The sequence below is a fragment of the Triturus cristatus genome, chromosome 9 (assembly GCF_964204655.1).
Source record: "Triturus cristatus chromosome 9, aTriCri1.1, whole genome shotgun sequence".
Lineage (NCBI taxonomy): Eukaryota > Metazoa > Chordata > Amphibia > Caudata > Salamandridae > Triturus > Triturus cristatus.
Genome location: NC_140592.1, coordinates 1262303264 through 1262327730, shown reverse-complemented (window position 1 = coordinate 1262327730; position 24467 = coordinate 1262303264). Strand labels below are relative to the sequence as shown.

The window sequence follows — 24467 nt, the reverse complement described above, 5'->3', positions numbered from 1 at the left end:
AGAACGAGACATTGTTAACCAATAGGCTGCCATTAAACAGACCCTGCAGTTTTGTAAAAAGGCCATACGTTTTACAAAACCGCCCGCAAAATTTTGAGTGTGATCTTATACTTTTGAAAGGGACATGTTTTTCATGCCGCATGTTCTTTTGAAGTAAACGAACCTATGCTGAGAACGTGCCTGTCAGTTATGGGAGCCAGCAACACCTGCATGCCTGGACTCTTGATAACCAATCGATGTGTGTTGACGAATCTCTGCCGCTCAGCCGAAAATGTGGTTTACATCACTCCCTTGAAACTATAAAAACACCATCTTCCGGCTTAACGAACATTTCTTTCCAAGAATAACCATCTGAGCGTGGCACCTTTGTGCATCTTTATTTTACACACAGTCTGTCATGAAACCGACTGTTTCCGTTGCAATGTGCTACGTGAGAAGGACGCCTGACAGTGAGTGGTATGGCTATCCATCCAGTTTGTGATGCAGTGCCAGACTCTAAATCAGTTAATTATCAATCTTGACCACCTCACTGGAATACGAATCTCATAAACTCTCTCCTTGCAGGTCTACAATAACTACAGTGCAGTGCTCCTACATCACAATATAGTTTTGCTGGAAATTGTCTGTGACTGTGCATAGTAAACCTGCAGCGCTACAAAGTATATTCAAGCCTCTTAATTCTTTCCTCCTTAAACTCACAGTACATGAATACCACTCACATCTCACAAAATGAATATCTTCTCGCCCATCTGAGTGGAACAATACATCCACACAAACACCCCAGATTTATCAACAACTTAATTTTCATATTCACATAGGATTCACAACAAGGATCAGCCAGCAGAGAACTCTGTACTCTGTTAAATTATATGCGAAAACCCATACCAAAATGCTAGGATAGTCACAAATTGCATGAGCAGTGAAGCAAGAATCACCAAAGAACTAGAAGCCAGCCATACACACTCGTACAGAAAAGGGCGAAACACAAGGTTTAATAGCAATAAGTATACAAACAGAAAATCAACTTCAGAGGCAGGCCCTGCTTTTTTGTTCATCCTTCAACTGTTGCTTCACCCTTCTGTTAGCTTGCCCACACAATATTCTAATGCTAGCTTGTAACCCAGGCTTGGAAGGGCTGACAGAAAATCACAACTATGTTGCAACACCATACCAGGCAGTATCCCCTTCTATTCATTCATAATATCCTGCTGCTTTCAGGTGTACACTTAGAGGGACATTTAGAACAAGTGGGTGGCCCGTTGATTTGTGAGGTGGCGGAGGTTCCGCCTCCGCCATCTGAAGATGACCTTCCTGATGCACCTAGAGATTCCCATTAGCTTGGACGGAATCTTTTCATTGAATGTGCCCCCTCATGTCAGCACTGTAGGAGCACTTTCAGCGAAAATGCCATACAGCCCTCATTTTCTTATTTTGGAGATTTGTTAATAAATTCACAAAGCGGGGGTTTATTTAAAAAATAATAAGTAATATAGAAAATAGTGGCCCTCAAACTTTGTTTTATCTACGGGGGAAGGGGAGCATGATTTGCGTTCTCTGTGACTGCCATGGTCTACTTGGCGACACCTTGAAGTTAGCAACCCTGTGGCTGATGTGCTGTCACCTTCATGGAGGTTTATACCAGATGTCCTGCATTTGCCAACAGTCAAGTAACTCATAGCGTCAGCTGCAGAATTTCAATTGAAGACTCCTCTGCGGGGTGTGCGTATTGTGTGCTGTAACATTGGAGTAGCTGCAGCCCTCATGGTATTATGACTTTTGAGCTTGCTTATTTATAACTGCATTTTTATCACATGCCCTGAAACACAAAAAAGCTTTACTAGTACACTATAGATTCCAGAGTGAATAGCCAAGGCTAAAATGTTGCGGGTGGAAGGTTGATAAACAAAAAAAAAAGTGGTGGATGGTAGTGGAAAAGAAAATGGAAACAAATGACAGGTAGGTGTTGAAATTATGCATTGAAATACTCCTAACACCACCATCTCATCATGAAGACCGTGGACTGTTTTTTTATTGAATAAAGCCAACCCCCAATATTAAATGATTTACTGAGAACTGTGGACATTGTTCACATTCTTATATTACTAAAATTTGAAAATGACTAAATATATAATCTCAGCCCCAATGGGAACCGTAAAACAACCCAGTAGACCACCATCAGGTGGCGGCAAAACTCCCATTAAGGAGTTATTTTTCAGCTGCTTTAGTGAAAGTAAATATATATTTGGATATGTGAGAGTTTCCTTACAGGGATATCATTATGCATTCCTTTGTGATGACTGGGGCAGAGTTGTGATTTCTGGTCAGACCATTGCGAAATATTTGTATAAGATTTACCTTATGCCTCCATGACTGTGGAAAACGTACTGAACTACCACAAATTTCTCCACCCACTACAATCCTGATCCTAGGGTGCCTGAGGAAGTGGAGTCATTCTTCATGGATACGGGAGGCAGCGTTGTCCCTACAGGGGTGCATACATGGGCACTAGAACATCCAAGGGAGAAATACAGCCACCTTGTAGGAAGCTGGCTCTGTATATACTATACCAAAGTGAGGTATAGTGTGCACAGTGTCCAGCGGAACCCCAAAGGTTGACAGAGGTAAAAGTAGATAGCACCTCACTTTGTGGGAGTGTGGTCGAGCAGTAAGGCATTATCAGAGGACAGTGTTAAGCATTTGTTGTACACCCTCAGTCAGCAAATGAATTCACAAGCTCAAAGACTGAAATTCAGACCAATTGTTTTTGTATATTCTTTTAGTTATTTTATTTTCTAGTACCAAGCAAACCTGGCACAGGTAAGCAATACATACTTTACAGTAGTAATCAGTTTGAATTAGAATTGGATATGTACTTTGTTTTGACTTACAGTATGATTTTAGAGAAATGCAATACTTTGTAAATACAGTACATAGACTTGAATGGGCTTTTCAGTAAAATTACAGGCAAGTTACTTTTGAGATTACTTTTCTTACTCAGAGTAGTATACCTGGATACTACTCTGGGCCATTTTCTGTAAACAGGTAAGTAAAATCGTTTTTGTTAGTGCAATTGTAAAGAATTTCTTTAGGTTTTCAAACACCACCCAAAAAAAAACTTTTCCAAGAAAAACAGTCGATGTTATCCTATTGAGGAAAATAGTGTTATCGGTTTTAAGGTAAGTATTTGGTAGTGGGATTTGAGGTTCTGTTGGTAGACTCCAGGGTCAAGGATGCACTCTAGTTACACCCTCAGCAGCACTAGGCGGCAAATTGCTGAGGTCCAATGTTATCCAATGGGGGATAGGGGTCTTCCGGTTGGTGGCTGCTGACAAGCAGGCCACTTGGTTGTGGGAGCAAAGCTCCTGGACTTTAGCTCAGGGCAAATGGGGAAACAAAGTAGCACCAAAGGTGCATCCTATGCTGCACTAGGGCAGCCGGGTGCAGTTTCGACGTCTGGCCCCCTGTTGTTTTCAGTGGGGAACCTCCAGTTTGCAAAGGCACTGCAGGCTTGGGGACGAAGGTCTTCTGGGTTCGACCACCACTTCGAGAGGTAAGTTGGGAAATTAGGGGTTGGTTAGGCACCGTCGGTTTGGGCACCCAAGGCAGTGGGGCGTCTGGTGCCTGGGTGCCTTTTGGCGTCGGATCTTCTTACCAGCTCCTGGTTGCGGTAGTGGTGACCTTCTGGATTTAGGCTGCAGGCGTCGGCTGGAGGCAGGTCAGGGGTCGCCAGATCTCAGGTCAGGATCGCCTGGGTGACCTCCTCGTGGTGTTTGCCCACTCGAGCTCGTGCCATGGACGGCGGGTGCAGAGTAGGGCAGATTCCTGGTGTCCGGCCGGAGCCAGAGGTTGCAGCTGAACAAATCCGGTGTTCACGGGAGACAGTCTTTGTAGTTGAAGGCAGCCAGGTCCTCCGCGGTTTTCAAGGTGATTGTCTGCACAACACTCCGGGATTTCGCAGGAGCAGGTTCGAGGTGTAAACAGGCCAGTAGGGCTGGGGCAAGTCACTGGGCGTCTTCCTCTTCCCTCCACTCCCCCAGACCATTCCCCTCCGGCCAGGGGAAGACTATCACAGTTCCTACCCATCTGGAATTCCATCACCACACAGGTGGGTAAGACATATTATCCAGTATGGTTATTGCCTGGAACTCACTTCTACCCCCCACCCCCCCCAAATACCTCCCAGACAACGTCCAATGTTCGCAGAACACCTCACACTTCTAAAGCAGTAGGTTCTCTCTTGCAAAAGCATGCAATAGAACCGGTTCCCCTACATCATCAAGGTACAGGGGTTTACTCCCTTTATTTCCTCATTCCAAAAAAGGACGGCGCTCTCAGGCCTATATTAGTTCTCAGACTGTTAAACCTGTACATACAATCCGACCACTTCCACATGGTAACTCTCCAACAGGTCCTCCCACTGCTCCAACAAGGCGATTTCCTTGCCACGCTAGATCTCAAGGACGCCTACTTCCACATTCTTCTTCACCCTGCTCACTGGAAATACCTACGGTTCATAGTGGACGGTCAACATTACCAGTTCAAAGTCCTTCCATTCGGAGTGACAACAGCACCCAGAGTCTTCACAAAATGTCTTGCAGTGGTAGCAGCCCACTTGAGACTGGCTACTAAAAGCCAAGTCACGCAGCGATTGTGTACAACAAACACACAATACAGTCCAGCTGCCGCACAACTTAAGATTGACAATAAACCTCCCCAAGCCTCATCTTCAACCGTCCCACACCCAACAGTATCTAGGCGCAACAATAGATACTTCCAAAGCCCTTGCATACCCCAAACCAGCCAGGATAGCCAGTATGCAAGCTCTCATAACAATATTTCAACCACAACACTCACTGCCAGCTCAAGTGTTTATGCAGCTAATAGGGATGATGGCTTCTTGCATCTTAATTGTCCCTTATGCAAGACTCCAGAAGCGTCCTTTACAGGAATGTCTAGCACATCAGTGGAACCAAGCTCAAGGTCAACTTACAGATATGGTGTTGGTGGACAGCCGCACACATCACTCTCTGCAATGGTAGAACACACAAAATCTTTCCAAGGGGCAGCCGTTCTTAGACCCAGTTCCACAAACAGTGCTAACAGCGGACGCATCGCTCACTGGCTGGGGAGCTCATCTCTTAAACCTTACCATTCAGGGTATGTGGACACCTCAACAGAAACTCCTCCACATCAATCACCTGGAGTTACTGGCCATATTTCTCGCTCTAAAATCATTTCAGATAAACCTCGTAGCCAAAGCTGTCCTCGTCCGGACGGACAACATGACAGCAATGTACTATGTACAAAAACAGGGTGGGACACACTCTCTGCAGCGTTCACGCCTAGCACAAAGCATATGGAGATGGGCCATTCCTAAAAAAATATACCTCCTAGCAGAGCATCTACCTGGGGTACACAATCAAATTGCGGAACTGCTCAGTCGTCAACAACCGTAGATTCACGAATAGGAACTTCATCCACAAGTTCTTCATCCATTTTTTCAAATATGTTGCCACCCGTACATAGATCTGTTTGCCACACATCTAAACACAAAATGCACAAGCTTTGCCTCTAGGTATCCACACCCACTTTCCAAAGGCAATGCAATATGGATGAACTGGTCAGGTACATTTGCGTACCCTTTTCCGCCTCTCCCGCTCATTCCGTTACTGGTGCGCAAGCTCAAACAGCCACTCACAATGATCCTGGTTGCTCCAACATGGGCCAGACAGCCATGGTTCAAAACACTGCTGGAACTCTCAGTAGTTCCACACCAAAAGCTGCACCTCTCCCTAACGCTTCTTACAAAGAACCATGGAGAGAGATAAGGCATCCAGATCCAGCTCAACTAAACCTAGAAATCTGGCTCCTGAAGTCCTAGAGTTTGGTTATTTTAACCTCCCACCGGACTGTATGAACATTATTACTAGTAGAGCTTGCAATGCAGCCAAATGGTAAAGATTCGTCATTTACTGCAATAACAACAAAATTGACCAACTAGATGCTTCAATTAAAAACATTTGCTATTTACTGCATCTGCAAAGATGTAATCTAGCATACACATCCATAAGATTACATCTTGCTGCCCTTGCCGCTTACCTACAAAACAGACAACATTTGTCATTGTTTAGGGTACCTGCTATCAAAGCGTTTATGGAAGGCCTTAACAGGATAATCCCTCCCAGAATTCCCCCCTCTCCAGAGTGGAATTTCAAGATTGTTCTCACTAGGCTCATGGGTCCTCCATTTGAACCTCTGCACAAATGCGAACTGCAGTTCTTTACATGGAAAGTAGCTTTCCTTGTCGCAACAGGAGAGCGAGTGAGATCCATGCGTTCACCATACAAGAACTATTCTTACAAATACATCAAAACAAGGTGGCTCTTTGAACAAATCCCAAATTTCTTCCCAAAGTAATCTCTGCTTTCCATCTTAACCAATCTGTGGAATTACCCATTTTTTCCCCCAAAACCAGACTCTGTAGCAGAGAGAGCCCTTCACACACTTGATGTCAAAAGAGCTCTGCTTTATCACATTGACAAAACTAAACCTTTTAGAAACACAAACCAACTGTTTGTAGCTTTCGCTCCACCTCATAACGGAAACCCCATCTCCAAAGCTGTAATTGCCAGGTGGGTGGTCAAATGTATTGAAATATGTATTGAAATATGCTACCTAAAAGCATAACTCACATTAACAGTTCCCACTAGAGCATTCTCAATACGTAAATTAGGGGCCTCCATGGCATTCTTAGGGAACATTCCCTTAGATGACATCTGTATAGCAGCAACATGGTCTACAATACACACCTTCACCAAACTCTGGTGTGTAGATGTGCAAGCAAAACAACAACCTTCTGTGGGCCAGGCTGTTCTTAAAACACTTTTTCAGACCTCTGCAACAGATGCGGGTAACCACCGCTAAGGGAGAGCACTGCTATACAGTCTGTGCACAAGTATGTATTCTGCAGCTCATATGCCGCGAACGGAAAATGCTACTTACCAGTATGCATCTGTTCTTGGCATGTAGAGCTGCAGACTTCATACGCCCACCCGCCTCCCCGGACCCTCTATCTGTTCCACGGTTATCTTACTTACATTGTACATGGACATCTTTCTGTTTCTTACAAACTCCATCATTTCCCTTCATTGCGAAAAATAATCCAAGGATGGAGTTGATGCCCATGCGCACTATCGTCCAAAGGAGAAGTCACCTATCTTGTGACTACAAAGACTTCTTCCAAGACAGCAACAAAGTGCAAACATCCAAGCCAAACACCAGATGGCGATCTATGCACAAGTATGAATTCTGCAGCTCTACATGCCAAGAACAGATGCATACTGGTAAGTAGCATTTTCCTTCTTGATACTATCCAGTACCTACAGTACAGACAACCTTTTTTGTAACAGGAGGTTTTTTCTCTCAAAATATGCCATCACTCTTCGTGAAACGTCCTTCCTGTGGGAAAAAGAAGGCTGATCCCCATTCTAAGTCTGTGTTGTCCACCTGCCAGAGTCCCACAGTTCTGACACTTATCCTCGCTGCCAAAAGTTATCCAGGTACACTCTCAAGGACAGAGAGAAGATCGTGCTTCATGGAGTTTGAGAGAGAGGATCTGCTAGAATATTCAAGAACCCAAAGAATCAGACTTTCACCCTTCCTCTCCGAATCCACAGAGATCAACTACAGAGTACCCCAAGGATCATCCCTCAGCCCCATGCTTTTCAACATCTACATGGCCGCCCTCGCCACCTTCGTCTGATGTCAAGGACTCAGCATAGTATCCTAGGCCAACACCCAGCTCATCCTCTCCCTCACCAAGGACCCCATCACCACAAACTCAACTTCCAGGAAGGAAGGAAGGGCGTCGCATCCTGGATGAGCAGCAGCTGCCTGAAGCTCAACTCGGAGGAGACAGGTCCTTGTCCTCGGTCCCTCCCCCTCTGCATGGGACAACACCTGGTGGTCCACTGCCCTTGGCAGCCCCCCATGGACCACGCCCGTAACCTCGGCATCGTACTGTACTCCTCCCTCACCATGACCCGACAGGTCAACACAGTTGCCTCTGACTGCATCAACACCCTCTGCATCCTCCTGAAGACTTTCAAATGGACTCTCCTCCCCCCACCCCGAATCAAGGAAGACTCTCTCCCACGCACTCATAACCAGCAGATTGGACTACGGAAAGGCCTTCTATGACTGGATCAACAAGTCTCTGCTCCGCAAACTTCAGACCATACAGAACACCGCAGCCAGTCGTCCTCGGCATCCCTCGACACAAACACATCACCCAACACCTGCAAAACCTCCACTGGCTCCCCATCGAGAGGAGCGTAACTTTCAAGAGACACACCCACAAATGCCTCCACAATACGGGCCACAATACCTCAACGACAGAATCTCCTTCCACGTACCTGAGAGAAAGCTCCAATCCGCAGTCTTCAGCGACCCCCACCCCCGCGCATCCGCAGAGCAAGAACAGGTGGAATAACCTTCTCCTACATCGCGGCCAAGACCTGGAACAAGCTCCTGATCAACATCAGACGCTCCCCCACTCTGCACATCTTCAGGAAGACCCTCAAGACCTGGCTCTTCGACTGACCGAAACTGCTCCCCTCCCCCTACACCCTTGGAGTGGGCACAATCCCTAATCCTGATTGTAGAGTGCCTGCCATCTGCTAGATGGCGGGCACTGAACTGTGGGCTTCACCTAGTCTCCCCCACCTGAGGGGTGGGGTTGGCAGAGGTGGGCACACCACCTGGGCTGCTCTAAATTTTCCTGCCTGTTTTCCCACCGAAAAGGGGGTGAGACTGGAAGGGGTCCTGCTCCTGATAGCAAGAGAGGCTGGGGGTCGTGTTACAAAGGCAGCAAGGTCTTAGAAGCTTCCCTGCCACAGATGGCTCTTCCTGACCTGGGGGAGGTGTGAACAGGAAATGCTTTGTTTCTAGGCCCAGGGAGCGAAGGCTCCCACCCCAGGGATCCAGAAACCTCTCCTGTGGTGGCAGGCTTGTGCTTACTAGTCGGGGAACCCTCCAGAGGCTGGTCGTTTTTCAGGGGGCATCTCTAAGATGCCCTCTGAGTGCATTGCATAATAAATCCCACACTGGCATCAGTGTGGGTTTATTATGCTGAGACGTTTGCTACCAAACTTCCCAGAATTCAGTAAAGCCATTATGGTGCTGTAGAGTTCGTAATAACAAACTCCCAGACCATATACGAAGTGGTGTTGGAATTGCCAGTTGAACTGAATGGAGGACCTCTGCTGTCCGGCGCCTACAGAGTCTAGTGGTCCAAGCCAGTGGAACCCAAACATGGATTCTGGACGTGAAGTACCTGCAAAGAGAGGGGAGAGAGTCCCAACCACCTAGTGGTGTCCAGGAGGAGCAGGAGCATGATGCCAGCCCTTGTCGGAGGAACTTTGCTGTAGCACGAAGGTCTTGAAGATGCAGCCGTGGAGCTCAGGCGATAATGCAGGAGCTTAGAAGCCGTCTACGAGCTGTCCCACGCCGGTTGGAGAATGCGGGAGGGTCAGTGGCCAGTAGGACCACCAACTATCCTTGGCAAACGCAACAGGCATTTTGCAGGAAACAATACTTATTTGCAGGTCAGCAAGGTCTATGGGACTCACCCAGCTAGGGTAAGTCAGGGCCAGCCCTTCGCAAGCAGGAGATCCAGCAGTAATTGTTGGAGATCCCAGGAGGACCCTCTGGCAGCAGGCACGGGAAGTCGCAGGGAAGCCTCTGCAGCACACAGAAAATGGCTGCCCACGTTGCTGGAGAAGCCGGAAGGAAGTCACTCTTGGAGCTGTGTGAGGCTGGGGCTTCTTGGAGCTCGAAGATCTTTGGTCAGGAGAGACAACAAGCCTTGGCAACAGCAAACATACATGTTGCACAGGGATGTGGTTCCAGTCTGCTGGATAGGGATTACAGTGTCCCAAGTTGCTGGGAAGACTATTCAGGCCTCATGAGAGCCAAGAAACCACTACCTTTGTTGTAGAGCTAGGTGGTGTCTGATGGACAGCAGGTTCACAAGTCGGTCAGCGTTGTCGAGGTGCCTGTGGATGCAGGGGAGTGACTATTTCACTCCAAGGGAGATTCCTTCTTGCAATTTTGATGCATGCAGTCTCGTGAGGGACTCCGGAGAATGCACAGCCACGGAGGTTGCAGAACTTGGAAGATCACGGAGACGAAGTTGCAGTAGGAACCTTCCTACCAAAAGCAGTTTTTGTCTTGGCTGACTCCAAGCTCATTTCAGCAGCAAAGTTCAGTGTCCAACAGCAGAAGAGTCTTTAGACAAATCTTCAGACCAAGTCAGTCGGTTCTTGAAGACGAAGTCTGGACAAATCTGGTGGACTAGCCAGTCAGATCCTCCCTGGGGCCTCTGCCCTTCTAAGATTCAAGATAGCTGAATCAAGTGGCCACCTGGCAGAGCAGGGGAGGAGCCGAACAGGGAGGTTGTCACTCCCCTATCCTTTGTGTAGTTTTGCGCCAAAGTAGAAGCCATGGGTTCCTGGACTGAGGAAAACCGGTTTATGCAAGGAGGGCACCAAACGCGTCCTTCAAAGCAGTCTGAAGGCGCTCTGAAGCACCCCACCCTAGCTAAAAACACCTATTTCTAAAGGAGAGGTGGTTCTACCTCTCCTCTACAGGAATTCCTTTGTTCTGCTTCCCGAGTTGGGCTCAGCAGCAGGAGGGCAGAACAGTGTCTGCGGTTGACGGCAGCACTGGCTTGTATGCAAACCCTGCAAGGTTACACAGGTAGACCTGGGGGGAGGGGGGTCATCTAGGGAGACCCCAAGTACATGGGGAAATTACAACTAGTGCTGGAATCGGTGCAGTGGCATGATCCCAACATGTTTGATACCAAATTTGATCTGGTTCGGTGAAGCCATTATGTAGCTGAACATCTCGACTTGGCCAGTGCCCACTACATACATTACAATGGCTTCCCCGCACTTACAAAGCCAGAGATGGATTCTGGGGTTTGTAGGGGTGTCTGCTTATGCAGGGGCACCCTCACACTAAGAATCATGCACCCTGCATGTGGCCTACCTTTGGGGTGGTTTGTAGGTTTTAAGTGCAGTGACCGCAATATAAGGAAAACCTTATATCTGAAGTGAAAGGTGCATGCACCATTTCACACAGGCTGCAATGGCAGACTGGCAGACACATTTTGCATGGGCTCCCATGGATGGCACAATACATGCTGCAGCCCATGGGAGACCCTTGGTGTAGGAAAGTACTCTTTTTGGCATGGTTAACCCCTCGTTTTGCCTTCTATCTGATGCACTTTGAATTTGCACTGGGTCCCTGCTAATCAGGTTTACAGTGCCTGTGTTCTTTCACAAAACTGTACCTTTTATTTACGTAACTGGCTAACCTCTGGCCCACATACAAGTCCCTTGTAAAAGGTACCAGTGGTACCAAGGGCATTGTGACCAGAGAGGGTCTCTAAGGGCTTCAGCATGTATTATGCCACCTGCATGTTTTGGTGCAGCTAAAAGGGAAGAGTCTACCTGGCAGGCATTCCTGTGTGCCAGGCCCGCCAGCACTGCTAGAAGTCGTCACCCCTACAACAGGCCTTACTGCCCTAAGGCAGGGTGCGCTATACCTCTTGTGAGGGCATAACTGCATGAGCAGAAATGCCCTTTTAGTGTCTAAGTCTATTCTTAGACATAAGTGCATGCAGAAGCCGTACCGTGTACATGGGCAGGGAGCTTCTCAATAAGAGTCCCACAGCTCCATGATGGCTTCACCGAATCCCAAGACATTTGGTACAAAAAATCTCAAATTAATGAGCTCACACTGAGGCCAGTGTTGGATTAATTAATAAATTCACTCAGAGGGTATCTCAGAGGTGCCCCCTGAAAACCTACCAAACCACTAGTATGTGTGTGACTGGTCTTCACCCGTTGCCTCCTCTACATTTTTCTCACCCCAGAGTGGAGAGCCTTATACTTTCGTGGGTCAGAAACAAAGCCTGCTCTGGGAGGAGGTGCTTCACATCTGGCCCCAAGCAGGAACAGCATTAAAGGGCGGTGTACCTCAAAAGCTTCCTGCCTTTTGTTATGCTAGCCAGGGCTTCCTCTCCAGCTAGTGGACCAATCCCCACTTTTGGCGACAAGGTCGGCAGGAAAATTAGTAAGCAGGAGAGGTGTTTCCCCTCTCAGCCAGGACCACCCTAAGGTGTCCTGAGCTGAGGTGACCCCCTCCATTAAAATCCACCATGTTGCTTTGGGGGATTTTATCCAATAGGGGTATGCTCCCTCCCCAGAGGGAGTGGACATACAAAGAGTGTAGTCACCCTAAAGGTAAGTAGCCCATTGGCTACTACCTTCCAGCCCCTGTAACGCCCCTAAACTGAGTATTTAGGGGCACCCCTGAATCTTAATCCTCATAATCCTGGTGACCTAAAGAAGGAGGACCAAAGAGCAATACCAGCTTGAAGACTCCAGACGACAACTAACTTGCCTTACTGGCCTGTCTACAGCCCTCGAACAAACATGTTCCAAAAAAGCGACTCGTCCTGTGGGCCCAGGGACCTCCAGAACCTTGCGTGGACTGCCTGACTTCCCCAAAGACCAAGAACTCCTCAGGACAGCGGCCCTGTTTACAGAGAAACCAACAAAAAGAACTCCAGTGCCTTGCTGAACCTCACAACCAGACCTCCGTATCCATCCTTGCACCTGACGCCTCTAGCCTGAATCGAAGTGGCCCACTAGTCCCAAGAAGGTTCCCCAGCGGTCCTGAGCTCGAGTCCACCTCAGAGTGACCTCACCTAGACACCACGACCTCGCCTGCAGGCTCAACACGAAGGATCCCCTAACCACGACCAGCAAGACTTATCCGACGTCCAAAGACGCCACTGCACCCGCAGCCCCAAGGCCTTGAGGAGCTCAACTGACGGTGACCCAGAGTTCTTAAACATCCCAACTTACCTCCAGAGCCACCGGTTCCCTTTGTCCAGCTTCCTTGTCCGAGTCTGCAGCCTTTGTTTGAAACTGTCGGTCTCCATTGATTTGTATTAGGCGCCCAATGCTGTGTTGGCACTCTGCACCCGGCCACCTCTGAGTCGTTGAGGGTGTGTGTTTGGTGCTGCCTCGTGGCCCCCCCAGTGTTGGTCTAAACTCCCGGAGATTTACCCCTCATATGATTTTACCTACCTTCAGCCTGCACCACTTTGAGTGCCCCAGTCTCCATGGATTAACATTGGACCCCAGTAACTAAATTTGACCTTTGCACCCGGCCGCCCTAGTGCTGTTGGTGGTGCTGTCTCTATACTTACCTGACCCTTGCCCAGTGTTGATCCTAAAACCAGAAGGCTGGAATTGTAAGTTGTGTACTTGCCTGTGAAATTGCATTATTGTTCTCCTTCCACAGGTTAACATTGAACTGTTTGATAAATGCACTGTCCACTTTTTATACTGAAAAACTGTAATATTGCAAAATGTATTTTACTGCAACAAAGTATCTGGTTCTAAGTAATGAACATACCAAAAGCAATTTTTTTACGAACAATTGGTCTTGGATTTAGTCACTGAGTGTGTGTGTAATCATTTCTTACCGGCGTGTGCACAACAAAAGCCCTCTGATAAGCCTAACTGCTCGCCCGCACTACCATTAAAGAGAACATTAGTATTACCTACTTAAGCCTCTGGGTATCCACTGGACTCTGTGCACACTATACCTTACTTTGATTGAGTTGATATATATATATATATATATATATATATATATATATATATATATATATATATATATATGTATATATATATATAGATCACGCTACCAGGTTTGCACCGAAGAGCCAGGGCACTCGTAGACGGTTGCTTTCACGTGGTGGTGCCCCACGTTTGTAGTATGCGCGCTTGCCAGCTTCGTCCTCGTTTCAAACAAAGTAAAGCACTCCCGGGGAGGTCGTATCATCTCATCTTTAATCAGCAGGTAAACAAAACAGACTTGTTTTGGAGATTCCTTCGTCAGTGTTTTAGTTACGGGCGCCGCGAGGACGCATTTAAATTCATTTTACGTCACTCATGCAACAACAACAACATAGATGACGGTTAACTTTAGCCTTGCTCTTACGTTTTACGCAGCGGCCATCTTGAAACAATCAAACCATCATGAGACATCATCATCCGTTATCGCAATTCATTACATTGCTGGGTAATTTATGAAGTAGTTTCAGCAGATAATGTACCAGAAATCAAAGTTCTTTGTACAGGTATTCACAATCCGCTAATTAGCTACATGCCCTCCCGTTATTCATGGTACATCAATACATAGATGCTAACAAACATTATTGCAATGCTCACATTGAGGTGCGGACAATTGTTCAATTCTACTATGATTAAGCCGTGTATCGGCACTTGTTTGTCCCAAATCTCGCCATGTATTGGCCTCAATGCATAATAGTGTCATATTACACTCACACCCAATAACGGGGGACATATCGTCGCCAATCGGCGAAACTGAAATTGTCATTTTAACATTAAACCAGCAAGATGTGAAATGGATGGAAAGTTATGTAACTATGACAGATGTGTGCGAGTGACAGAACTGAATACACTTAGCGTGGTAAAATTATAGAAAATAGTTTTAGGGATACAAAGTCACAGTACCCAGATTATCTGCCCAAATGGACAGCCAGTTCTTCTCCACTGTTAAGGCCATACGGCACTTTAGTATGTAAATCAATAATGTAACGAGATTCCAGCCGCCGCAGCCTCTGTACTCTATCACCACCCCTTGGACTAATAGGTACTTGGTCCAATCCAAAGTATTGCAACAGCTCTCTGTTGCCTTGATGTTTCAGGGCGAAGTGTCTGGCCACTGGGTAATTAACCTCTTTATTCATAATGTCGAGAATGCGCATCTTTACACTATTGATAGTGCTCCCTATATATCTCAGCCCACAAGGGCATATTAGACAATATACAGCATGAGTAGTTGAACATGTTATAAATTTCTCTATCCCTCTAGATTTCTTGAGGCCTTGGATGTTATAATGAAGGACTCTTTTGCTGATACAAGCCCTACATTTACCACATGGGAAAAAACCTTTCATTTCTTTAAGTCTGCCTATGTTCTGAATAATAGGCGACAGATGGCTCTGAACCAATTTATCTTTAAGTGACTGGGTTTTTCGAAATGTGATTAGTGGCACTGCTGGAATATCCTTACCTATCACTGAATCGGTTTGGAGCATATGCCAGTTTCTCTGTAACATCTTCCTGAAAGTGTTGGCATCATCCGAGAAAGTTGTTATCATATGGAATTTGCCAACATCATTCTCTTCACCCCTTCCTGTTGTATTAGCCTCTTTCTTTTTTAGAAGTTCTTTTCTTGGGATTTTTTTCAACCTTGTCCAATGTGGATATCAGGAGGTCTTGAGCATGGAATCTGGCAATACAGTTATCTGCAGCTTTTCTAAAGTCAATCTCTCCAGAGCAGCTGCGTTTCAGACGGAGGAGCTCCCCATAAGGTATGCTGTTAATGAGTTTGGGAGTGTGATTACTGCCGGCATGCAAGATGGAATTGCCTGCAGTTGGCTTTCTATACAGTTCTGTCTCAAGAACTCCATCCCTGACAAATACCTTAAGGTCTAGATAGTTGACTGTCCCTGAGCTAATTTCATACGTGAATTTGAGATTAAGATAATTATTGTTCAAATCCAGTATAAATTCCTCAGCCTGTTTGATCGACCCACTCCAAAATAGGAGGAGGTCGTCAATGTATCTATGCCAGATAACCATATATTCGGCCCATTTCGTCTTATCTCGGGTAAGTGCCACCTGCTCCTCCCACCAGCCAATGAATAAGTTTGCGTAGCTGGGGGCGAAGCAGGTGCCCATAGCCGTACCCGAGATCTGTCTATACAGCTCCCCTGAAATAAAAAAATAGTGTTTAATAGACAGAATTCAATGAATTCTATCAACATGATGTTGTGTTCCATAAATCTCACAGGTCTTTTGTTCAAAAAGTACTTCATTGCCTCTATACCTTGACTGTGATCAATGCATGTATAAAGACTAGTGATGTCTAGGGCAATTAATAAATATGTTGGTTCCCATTGAATATCACTCATCTGTATGATAAAATCCTTAGTGTCTTTTACATATGAAGCCAGTTGAACAACCTGTTGGAAAAGAAAAGAATCTAAATAGGTAGACATGTTTTCGGTGAGGCCTCCTTTGGAGGAGACTATCGGCCTCCCAGGCGGATAAACTTGATCTTTATGGATTTTTGGAAGTTGATAGAAAGTGGGTGTCACTGGATCATTGTTACGCAGGAATAGAAATTCATTAGTGTCCAACATGGCTTTATTACACCATTTTTCAATGAGGTTGTGGTACAAAATGATACTCTCATGATATTGTTCCTTTCTTGTCTTTTCATAGTATCGATCGTCATTTAATTGACGGAGTGCTTCACGGCAATACTGTTCTCTTGTAAGCAGCACAATGTTTCCCCCTTTGTCTGAAGATTTACAGATTATTCCATCATCAATGCTCAGATCTTTAAGAGTCGTTATTTGTTCTTTGGTCAAATTCCTCTTTTTGAGCTTATGTGATGTGTCCTTAGCTCTGAATTTCAAGAGGTCCTGTACTGCATCAGAGAATGCATCAATCACATCATAAGGCATTTGCGGATTAAAAAGTGATGGAGGCTTAAAATTAGTAGTTGGTGTTTCTTGTTCAGTGCCTACTCGACAAGTTCTCATTGCCACATCTTCACTCGTGATGTCCTTACACTCTGGTTCCGCTCGCAGTTCCTCAAGCATCTCAAGCATGCTTAGATCCTGTACCGCAAGGATATCAGTGTCCCTAGAGCATGGTTTCCGCCTGAGTCGCCATGCCTCAGTTATAGATGGCTTCAGTTTAAAAAATTTGTGCAATTTGATTTTGCGGATAAATTTGAATAAGTCGATTCTGGTCTGTGTGAATTCTAGGCGATCACTGGGACAAAATGAAAATCCCAATTTCAGGGCAGATTCTTCCGCTGTTGTCCATGTTCGGGGTGTCAGGTTGATAATGGTAGGGTCGTCCACTCCTCCTACCATTTCTTGCCCCTGTTGCTGTGTGGGGCTCGTGATGTCAATCTGCCCCTTCCTCTTCCTCTTCCCCTTCCAGCCGCCACGCCTTGTCCGTCGTCGTTTTCGGGTGGCTTGCTTTTCCCACCTCTGAGCCATGTTTGGCGGATAAGGTTGAACTCCAAATGAAAAGGAGTTTTCCCATGCTCACTAGAGGGAGCAGCAATCTCGTCTCCTGATTGCTCACCCTCCGTAATTTCTGATTCAGAGGTTTCGATTCTTTCAGTGGGGGGAAGAGGTTTCTTTCTCTTAAGTTCTCTGCGAGGTTCATCAAACTTCTTTGTAAAAGTTAATATCCTGCCCTGAGCATAGTCGCGCTGATCTCGTTCAAATTTATCCTGCTTTCGTTGCCGTATCTTCAATTCATATTTGTGTAACCGTTTCCTCATTTCCTCTTTTAACTCATCTTGTTTACTCTTGTCCGTATCGTTAGCGCTTTCTTTTTCCAAAATCGCTATTTCCGCCAATGCTTTCTCTCTGTCACTCCACGCAAATTTCACCAAAATAGCCAACATCCCTTTACAGGATGCTGCTGTATACTCTGCCCATTGCTCCAATAGCTATGGATCCGGGTTTTCGTACGCAGGTACGGTATAGATGCGCAGACCTCTAGGCACCCTATCCACTGTGACAGAGAGAAAGCATTGGCGGAAATAGCGATTTTGGCGTACCCAATGGCCAAGCACTTTTCCGAAAAACATCAAGGGAACTCACAAGGGTTACGCTATTTCAGAGCTAAAGTGATTAAACAAAATGAAAGAGGTGGTGATAAAACCCTGGAACTCAGAAGAGCAGAGTCCAAATTCATACTAGCTCTGGGAACAGAAAAACTCTTTGGCCACAATTTGGATGCAGAATTACATGTTCACTTATAAAACCTATGGAAGTCTTAGTCTTAATTTTGATAATGAAATTGCTCATGGTGAAATCGGGGAGAATGAAAAGTATGAGTTTTGGAAAAATCATGACTGTGAGAATAAGACTGAAAACAGACTGAACTTAAAAAAAAAATATACAGTAAATAATTGGATTGTGGAATATCCCGAGTTAATATACATGACATATGGTGTTTTAAAAGCTATGAGGAACTTTGAAAATATCAAATCTGAAAAAGTATTTTTTTAACCCTGGAAATGCAATTTTGCACAACATATATGTGTTAGTTACTTTACCCGTAGGATCTAAGAATACTTCTTACAAAAAAATATGTCTTATGAGGCTGAAACTGCTATTTTGCACAATATTCTTGCACTATGCGACAGTTATTGCAATTTGCACTTATGAGTTAGAAACCTGCTAATTTGCACAACATTATTTGCACTTAGTGTCAATTACTTTAATCTTTGGTTTTAAAACATGTCTCATGAGGCTGTAGCACCTTATTCAATCATAACTCTCCTGCTCAAAGATAGGAACTAATGGTAAATTGAATTGATATCTTGTTGATATGTTATTTGCATATTGCTCATGTCACTTTCTCATTTTCTTCCACACTTTTAAGAACCTAATTGCTCGGGATTAACCCACCTGAGGCCATGGTGTTAATTTCTAACTGTATTTTCTTTTTAGACTTAATTTTAAAAAATCAATCAAGTCTAAAGCTCGATCTATAATCCAGTTATAGCTTTAACTCAGTAGTCTTCTCCATGTTGAATGTGTATACAAACATGAGCATGATTTTAATAACCCTCGAAGTCGTCATGTTTTATGTCTTTATGTGAAAGTTTTCCAAATTTTTCTTATGCTGATGTAAGGATGAGTACTTTACTGAAAATACCGCCAATATTGTTTGTATATTTACACATAACAAAAAAGTAAAATTAAAAGAAAAATGGCACTTATTTTATGCCAGACTAACACAAACCGAATGTGGGTTAACATTCTAGTCTATCGAAACAAACGAGGGAATTTTTACTTATTTTTTGCACTCTATCACTTTAAAAAGACTCTCTAGACTATGGGACTCTATGGTCCAGTTGAAGGCATTCGCCGAAACGCGTCGACCGTCCCTGCTGTTTTGCACCTGGTGTTTGAAGAAAATGAAATAAATACAAATTAAACTACCTTACCGTGCTGTGGAAATCCTCTGTGCTGTGGATACTTTGGTGGGGGACACTGCCGAGTTGCTTTGAGGATGGATATATATATATCTATATATATATATATATATATACACACACACACACAGAGCCAGCTTCCTACACCTAGAGTTCCAGTACCCTAGGTATCTTAGTACCATATACTAGGGACTTACAGGGGTACACCAGTATACCAATTGTGGGGTGTACAAAGCATTTACCAATGAATTGAGGAGCGAGAGCACAGCCGCTGGGGTCCTGATTAGCAGGATCACAGTGTACTACAGTCAAAACACTGACACCAGGCAAAATGTGGGGATATCTATGCCAGAAAGCTCCTACTTTCCTACAGGTGGGTCCTCCAGATCATCCGAAGGTGCTACTACTGCCCCTTGAAGACCACACCTCCATCCATGCCTCCTTCCTGCATTAGGCTGACGGAGGACCATATAATTTTGTTACAAGAGGAAGTCATGACTCTCTTGGCCAAGGGAGCCATAGAGAAGGTTCTGGCACCAGAAGCAGGTCGTAGTTGCTATTCCCGCTACTTTCTGATCCCGAAAAAGTATAAGGGCCTTCATCCTATCCTAGACTTTCGAGCAATCAACTACTTTCTAAAAAAAAAAAGAAATTCAAGATGCTCGCATTGGCTCAGGTCCCATCTGCCCTAGACCCAGGAGACTAGATGGTAGCGTTCCGGGACGCCTATTTCCATATCCCCGTCATGCCTGCCCATCGACTCTACTTGCGGTTTACGGTAGACCATAAGCACTTTCAGTTCACTGTGCTTCTCTTTGATATTACCAGCGCCCCTCGGGTGATCACCAAGGTGATGGCTGTGCTCGCAGCTCATCTGCGCAGGTCAGGGGCGCCAATCTTTCCCTATATCAACAACTGGCTGCTGAAGGCCGGTTCGCACCAGGCTGGCGTCTCCCACCTCCAGACTCCAGCGAACCTCCTGCATTCGCTGGAGTTTACGATCAACATGCCAAAGTCACAGCTAACTCCCTCTCAGATGCTGCCTTTCATTGGAGCTCTTCTAGACGCTTACATTTTGGACCTGTCCTCCCGAGCGGCGAGTCCAGGATATTCAGGCTATCGTACCAATGTTTCAGCCTCTATCCTGGTGGATGACGAGCCACAATTGGGTCAAAAGCAGACCCCTCTCCCTTCCCCAACCAGATTTTACAGTAGTGACAGATGCATCACTCTTGGGATGGTGCGGCCATCTTGGAGAGGTGGAGAACAGAGGACTGATCTCCGGCGGAATCCGAACACCAAAATAACATGCTGGCGATCTGCTTGGCTTTGAAAGCTTTTCTACACCCCATCAAGAGAAGGCTAGTTCAAGTGTTCACGGAACACTTACCACCATGTGGTACTGCAAAAAACAGGGTGGAGTGGGGTCATGGACCCGCTGCCAAGAGGCCATGCGTCTCTGGGCATGGCAGGAACAGGAGGGCATCTCCCTAGTGGTTCAACACCTGGCAGGTTCCCAGAACACCAGGGCGGACTAACTCAGCTGTAGATGCCTAGCAGATCATGATTGGTGTCTCCATCCGGAGGTGGCGCAAGGTCTCTTTCAACAATGAGGAGAGCCTTTGTTAGATCTGTTCGCATCCTCGGAGAACGTGCAATGTCAGAGGTTTTGCACTCTGGAGTTTCCAAGGCAGCTCTCGCTCTGAGACGTTTCCTCTCAAGTGGAGTTCAGGCCTCCTGTATGCCTTTCTACCCATACTACTCCTGCCGAGCGTTCTCTAGAAGATCAAAAACTACCAGGCCCAAATCATCCATGTGGCTCCAGATTAGGCACAGTCTCTGGTATCCCATGCTTCTGCAAATGAGCACTGATCCTCTGATCAGGCTGCCCCATCGTGAGGATTTTCTGTCGCAGCGGCAGGGCAGGGTCCTCCACTTGAACCTGTCAACTCTACGCCTTCTTACGTGGAGATTGAGCAGCGACAGTTGAAAGCTTTCAACCTTCCTCCTGAAGTCTGCAATGATATCTTGGCGGACAGGCCACCCTCCACCAAGACAGTAAATGGCTGCCAGTGGTACAAATGTGTATCATAGTGTACAGAAAAGTCTGACTGTCTGCTTCCCTTTCTGATGTGGTGTTTTTTATTTTGACCCTTGCCCAGCAGGGCTTTGCTCTGGGAACCCCGAAATAGCATCTTCCGTCCTTGTCTGCCTTTCTGAGGTTGCCAGACCAACCCTCCTTAATTAATTCATCCATTGTAGACAGATTCCTGAAAGGCCTTGTACATATGTTCCCACCTGCCCCTTTATGCCTCAGTGGGACCTTAATTTGGTTCTCACCTTCCTCATGTCTGCTCCTTTCGAGTCCTTGCATAATTGTCCACTCTGACTGCTCACCATCAAAATAGCCTTTTTAGTGTCAACTACCTCTGCCGGAAGGGTGAGTGAGCTGCAGGCTTTATCATCCAAGTCTTGACAACATTCCCTGAGAAGTTGGTGCTTCGCACTAGGGCCTCTTTCCTTCTGAACGTGGTTACACCTTTCCGTGTGGGACAATCTGTCACTTTGCCCACTTTCTACATTCCTCTAAAGAAAAGGAGCGACGCCACCCTCTGGACCCAAAAAGAGCATTCTCGTTCTACGTTGACCACACAACAGAGTTCCGGGTGGGCAACCAACTCTTCGCGGGGTACTTTGGAGCGAAGAGGACCATCTCACAAAGGGTTGTCTTCTACATCAAGATTTGTTACACACTGGCAAAGAAACAGTCTCCTAAAGGCTTAAGGGCTTATTCCACCAGATCTAAGGCTGCTACTACTGTGTTAGCATGTGGAGTCCCAGTTCAGGACATCTGTCAGACAGCAACATGGGCATCCCTGCACACATCAAACATTACTGCCTATACAGTCAAGTCTGCAGGGACGGCCATTTTTGCCATTCAGTACTGCTGGATGTCCTAGTCTAAACTTGTCTGCAGTTTCTCCCCCGGGGATGGTATTGCTTGGGTATCTATTCAAAGGTAAGGAATCTGTGGCTAGATGTCTATCAGATGTACAAGTTACTTACCTTTGGTAGCGCCTTATCTGGTAGAGGCATGATCTAGCTGCAGAGTCATTACCGACCCACCCATGCTCCCTGCACTGCAGACAGGTTTCTAGGGTCAGGGCTGATCCCTCTCAGGGACCTAGTTTTCAAACACACTAAAGTCTGCACACTTCATGGCTCCACGCTTCTGTCGTGGAAAGTTGTGAAAAAGTAACTGAGTTCCGCGCGCCGAGGTTGCACCTATATAGGTGCAGCGGATGTCCCTTCCGGCGTGGAGGACGCTGACAACACCCAATGGAGCCAACCGACACTTACTACCAGCGCACAGGGGTATTTCTCTTAAGAAACATCTTCTGGATGCAGTCTGACGCCTGGGAAACTCAAAGGTAAGGAATCTGCGGCTTGAGCATATATCTACTAGATAAGGCGTTACCAGTACTGGATCTTTAATAGACTCACATGCTAGAATCATTTCCCGTTGTCTAAGTAGGAGTCCCACAGTACCATAATGAAGCAGTATGTAGCACTATTATAGGGTATAATGCAAATGAAAAAGTCAATTTAGCAGCTTTTTTACGATCTTTAAAAAATAAAGACAAAAGGACCAACTGACACACCGTTTCAGTATATGGTTTCCTCAGGGCACTTAAGTGTCCTCTCTTTGCGCTGCAACAGAGTCCAAAGTCCTGCTGTTGGTGACTGCGTCTTCTTCATGCCTCTTTTCGGATTCCAAGTTAGAAGTGAATTTCTGGTGCCACAGTCGTCCACCCACCCCCCCCTTAAATTCTAGTTTAGGGGCATTAAGGGCATGAGGGACAGTGGCCAATGGGCTACTGGTCCCTGCGGCTAATTTCCGCTGTACTAGAAATCGAGTTGAGAAGGCCTTTGGGAAGGGAGAGGCGTCGGACACTGTCCTCATGAGCTGGAGTTAGTGTCTCTTCCAACGAGGTGTGTGGGTGTGGTACTAAAGCGACATTGATTTATGGAGATTGAGATATATTGTGCCTTGTCGTGCTAATACCAAGTTATTTTGTAACTACGAGCTCGGCAATGAGGAATGATTTTAGCATTGAAACATATGAGGGATGTGAGCACTGGAGAACCTTGGTTACAGGTACGTACCTTTTTTCCCAATTTCCTAGAGCTACAGCTCTCCTGTGATATTTAATAGTTTCAGATTCACATGCATCTCACCTTGCTTCACATCTGAGGCCTCTCTTACTGATAGCCTTTCTCACTTATTCTACACAATCTCGGGTTTGATAACCTCTAGGTGAACAAGGTGGTGTTCAGGGTACTGGAAACTGATTGCTAAAGTTTGCATCTTTCTCTTTGAGATGGTTTGGTTACGATAGTGATCATGTGAACAAGCCTCTCGGGCCTTTATACTGCTGTTGGAAGGTTACTGTTGGACTCCAAGTTCAGCAGCAGGGAATGATTTAAGCATTTGAATCTTTGAAAGATACCCACAGTGGAGAACTGTAAATATTAATAAGTAACATGTAACTTGTTTCTTTTCGGACTCGCATACTTGTGAGAATGTTTATAATCCTTTTAAGATAGTTAAGGTGCCATAAATAACATGTCCGTCTCATTGCAGTTTGAATAGGTCTGGTGCGCTTTGAGATGCATCAGTGCAAAGCCAAGAAACTAGATAGGACTTCTGGAGTCTTGTGGGGGTTTACCACCACCTAAATTAAAATGTATTATTCTGCTTGTTCTGTTTTGTTTGGACACTTTTTCATACTAGTGTTATTTTTTTTCCGCAGAGCCAAGCGTTCTAGCCGGCACATTGTTAGCTCACACAGATGCAGTTTGGGGTCTTTCTTACAGTGGGGTGAAGAACCACTTGCTATCTTGCTCAGCAGATGGCACTGTAAGGTTATGGAATCCACCAGAAAAAACCTCCTGCATTGGCACTTACAATGCTGGCAAAGGTAAGTGGCAGAGTTTAGTCATTCATATAAAAATGTGCTCCTTTCTGTGATGGAGGCTGCATTTCTATCATCATGATTATTAAGCGTTCCTTAGAATGACTGCCCTTTCTTTAAGGTTCTGAATACATTACTGAAGTAGGAAGTGTGCCATCAAGCTTCCTTCAGTTGTACAAATGTAGAACGTGAAGTGACTGCTTAAATATACCTTGCACGTACTCTTGAGATTTTGTTTAACACTTGTTTGTCGCTTTAGTTTTACACCAGGGTTGCTGGTCATCACTGTTTAACTCATGAATGGAATTGGGTGTTGCATCTAGTGGCACTACAATCTGTCAC

The 24467-nt window shown here is 45.7% G+C and overlaps 1 protein-coding gene across 3 annotated transcripts in view; it reads left to right on the top strand.

The window, feature by feature from the left end:
- STRN3 (striatin 3) overlaps positions 1-24467 on the top strand; it is a 900588-nt gene that overhangs the window by 687593 nt on the left and 188528 nt on the right. For all 3 annotated transcript variants that reach the window (XM_085627373.1, XM_085627372.1, XM_085627371.1), the window contains one exon: positions 23964-24131. In XM_085627373.1, coding sequence (XP_085483499.1) covers positions 23964-24131 — 168 coding nt within the window. The remainder of the gene's footprint in view (positions 1-23963; positions 24132-24467) is intronic.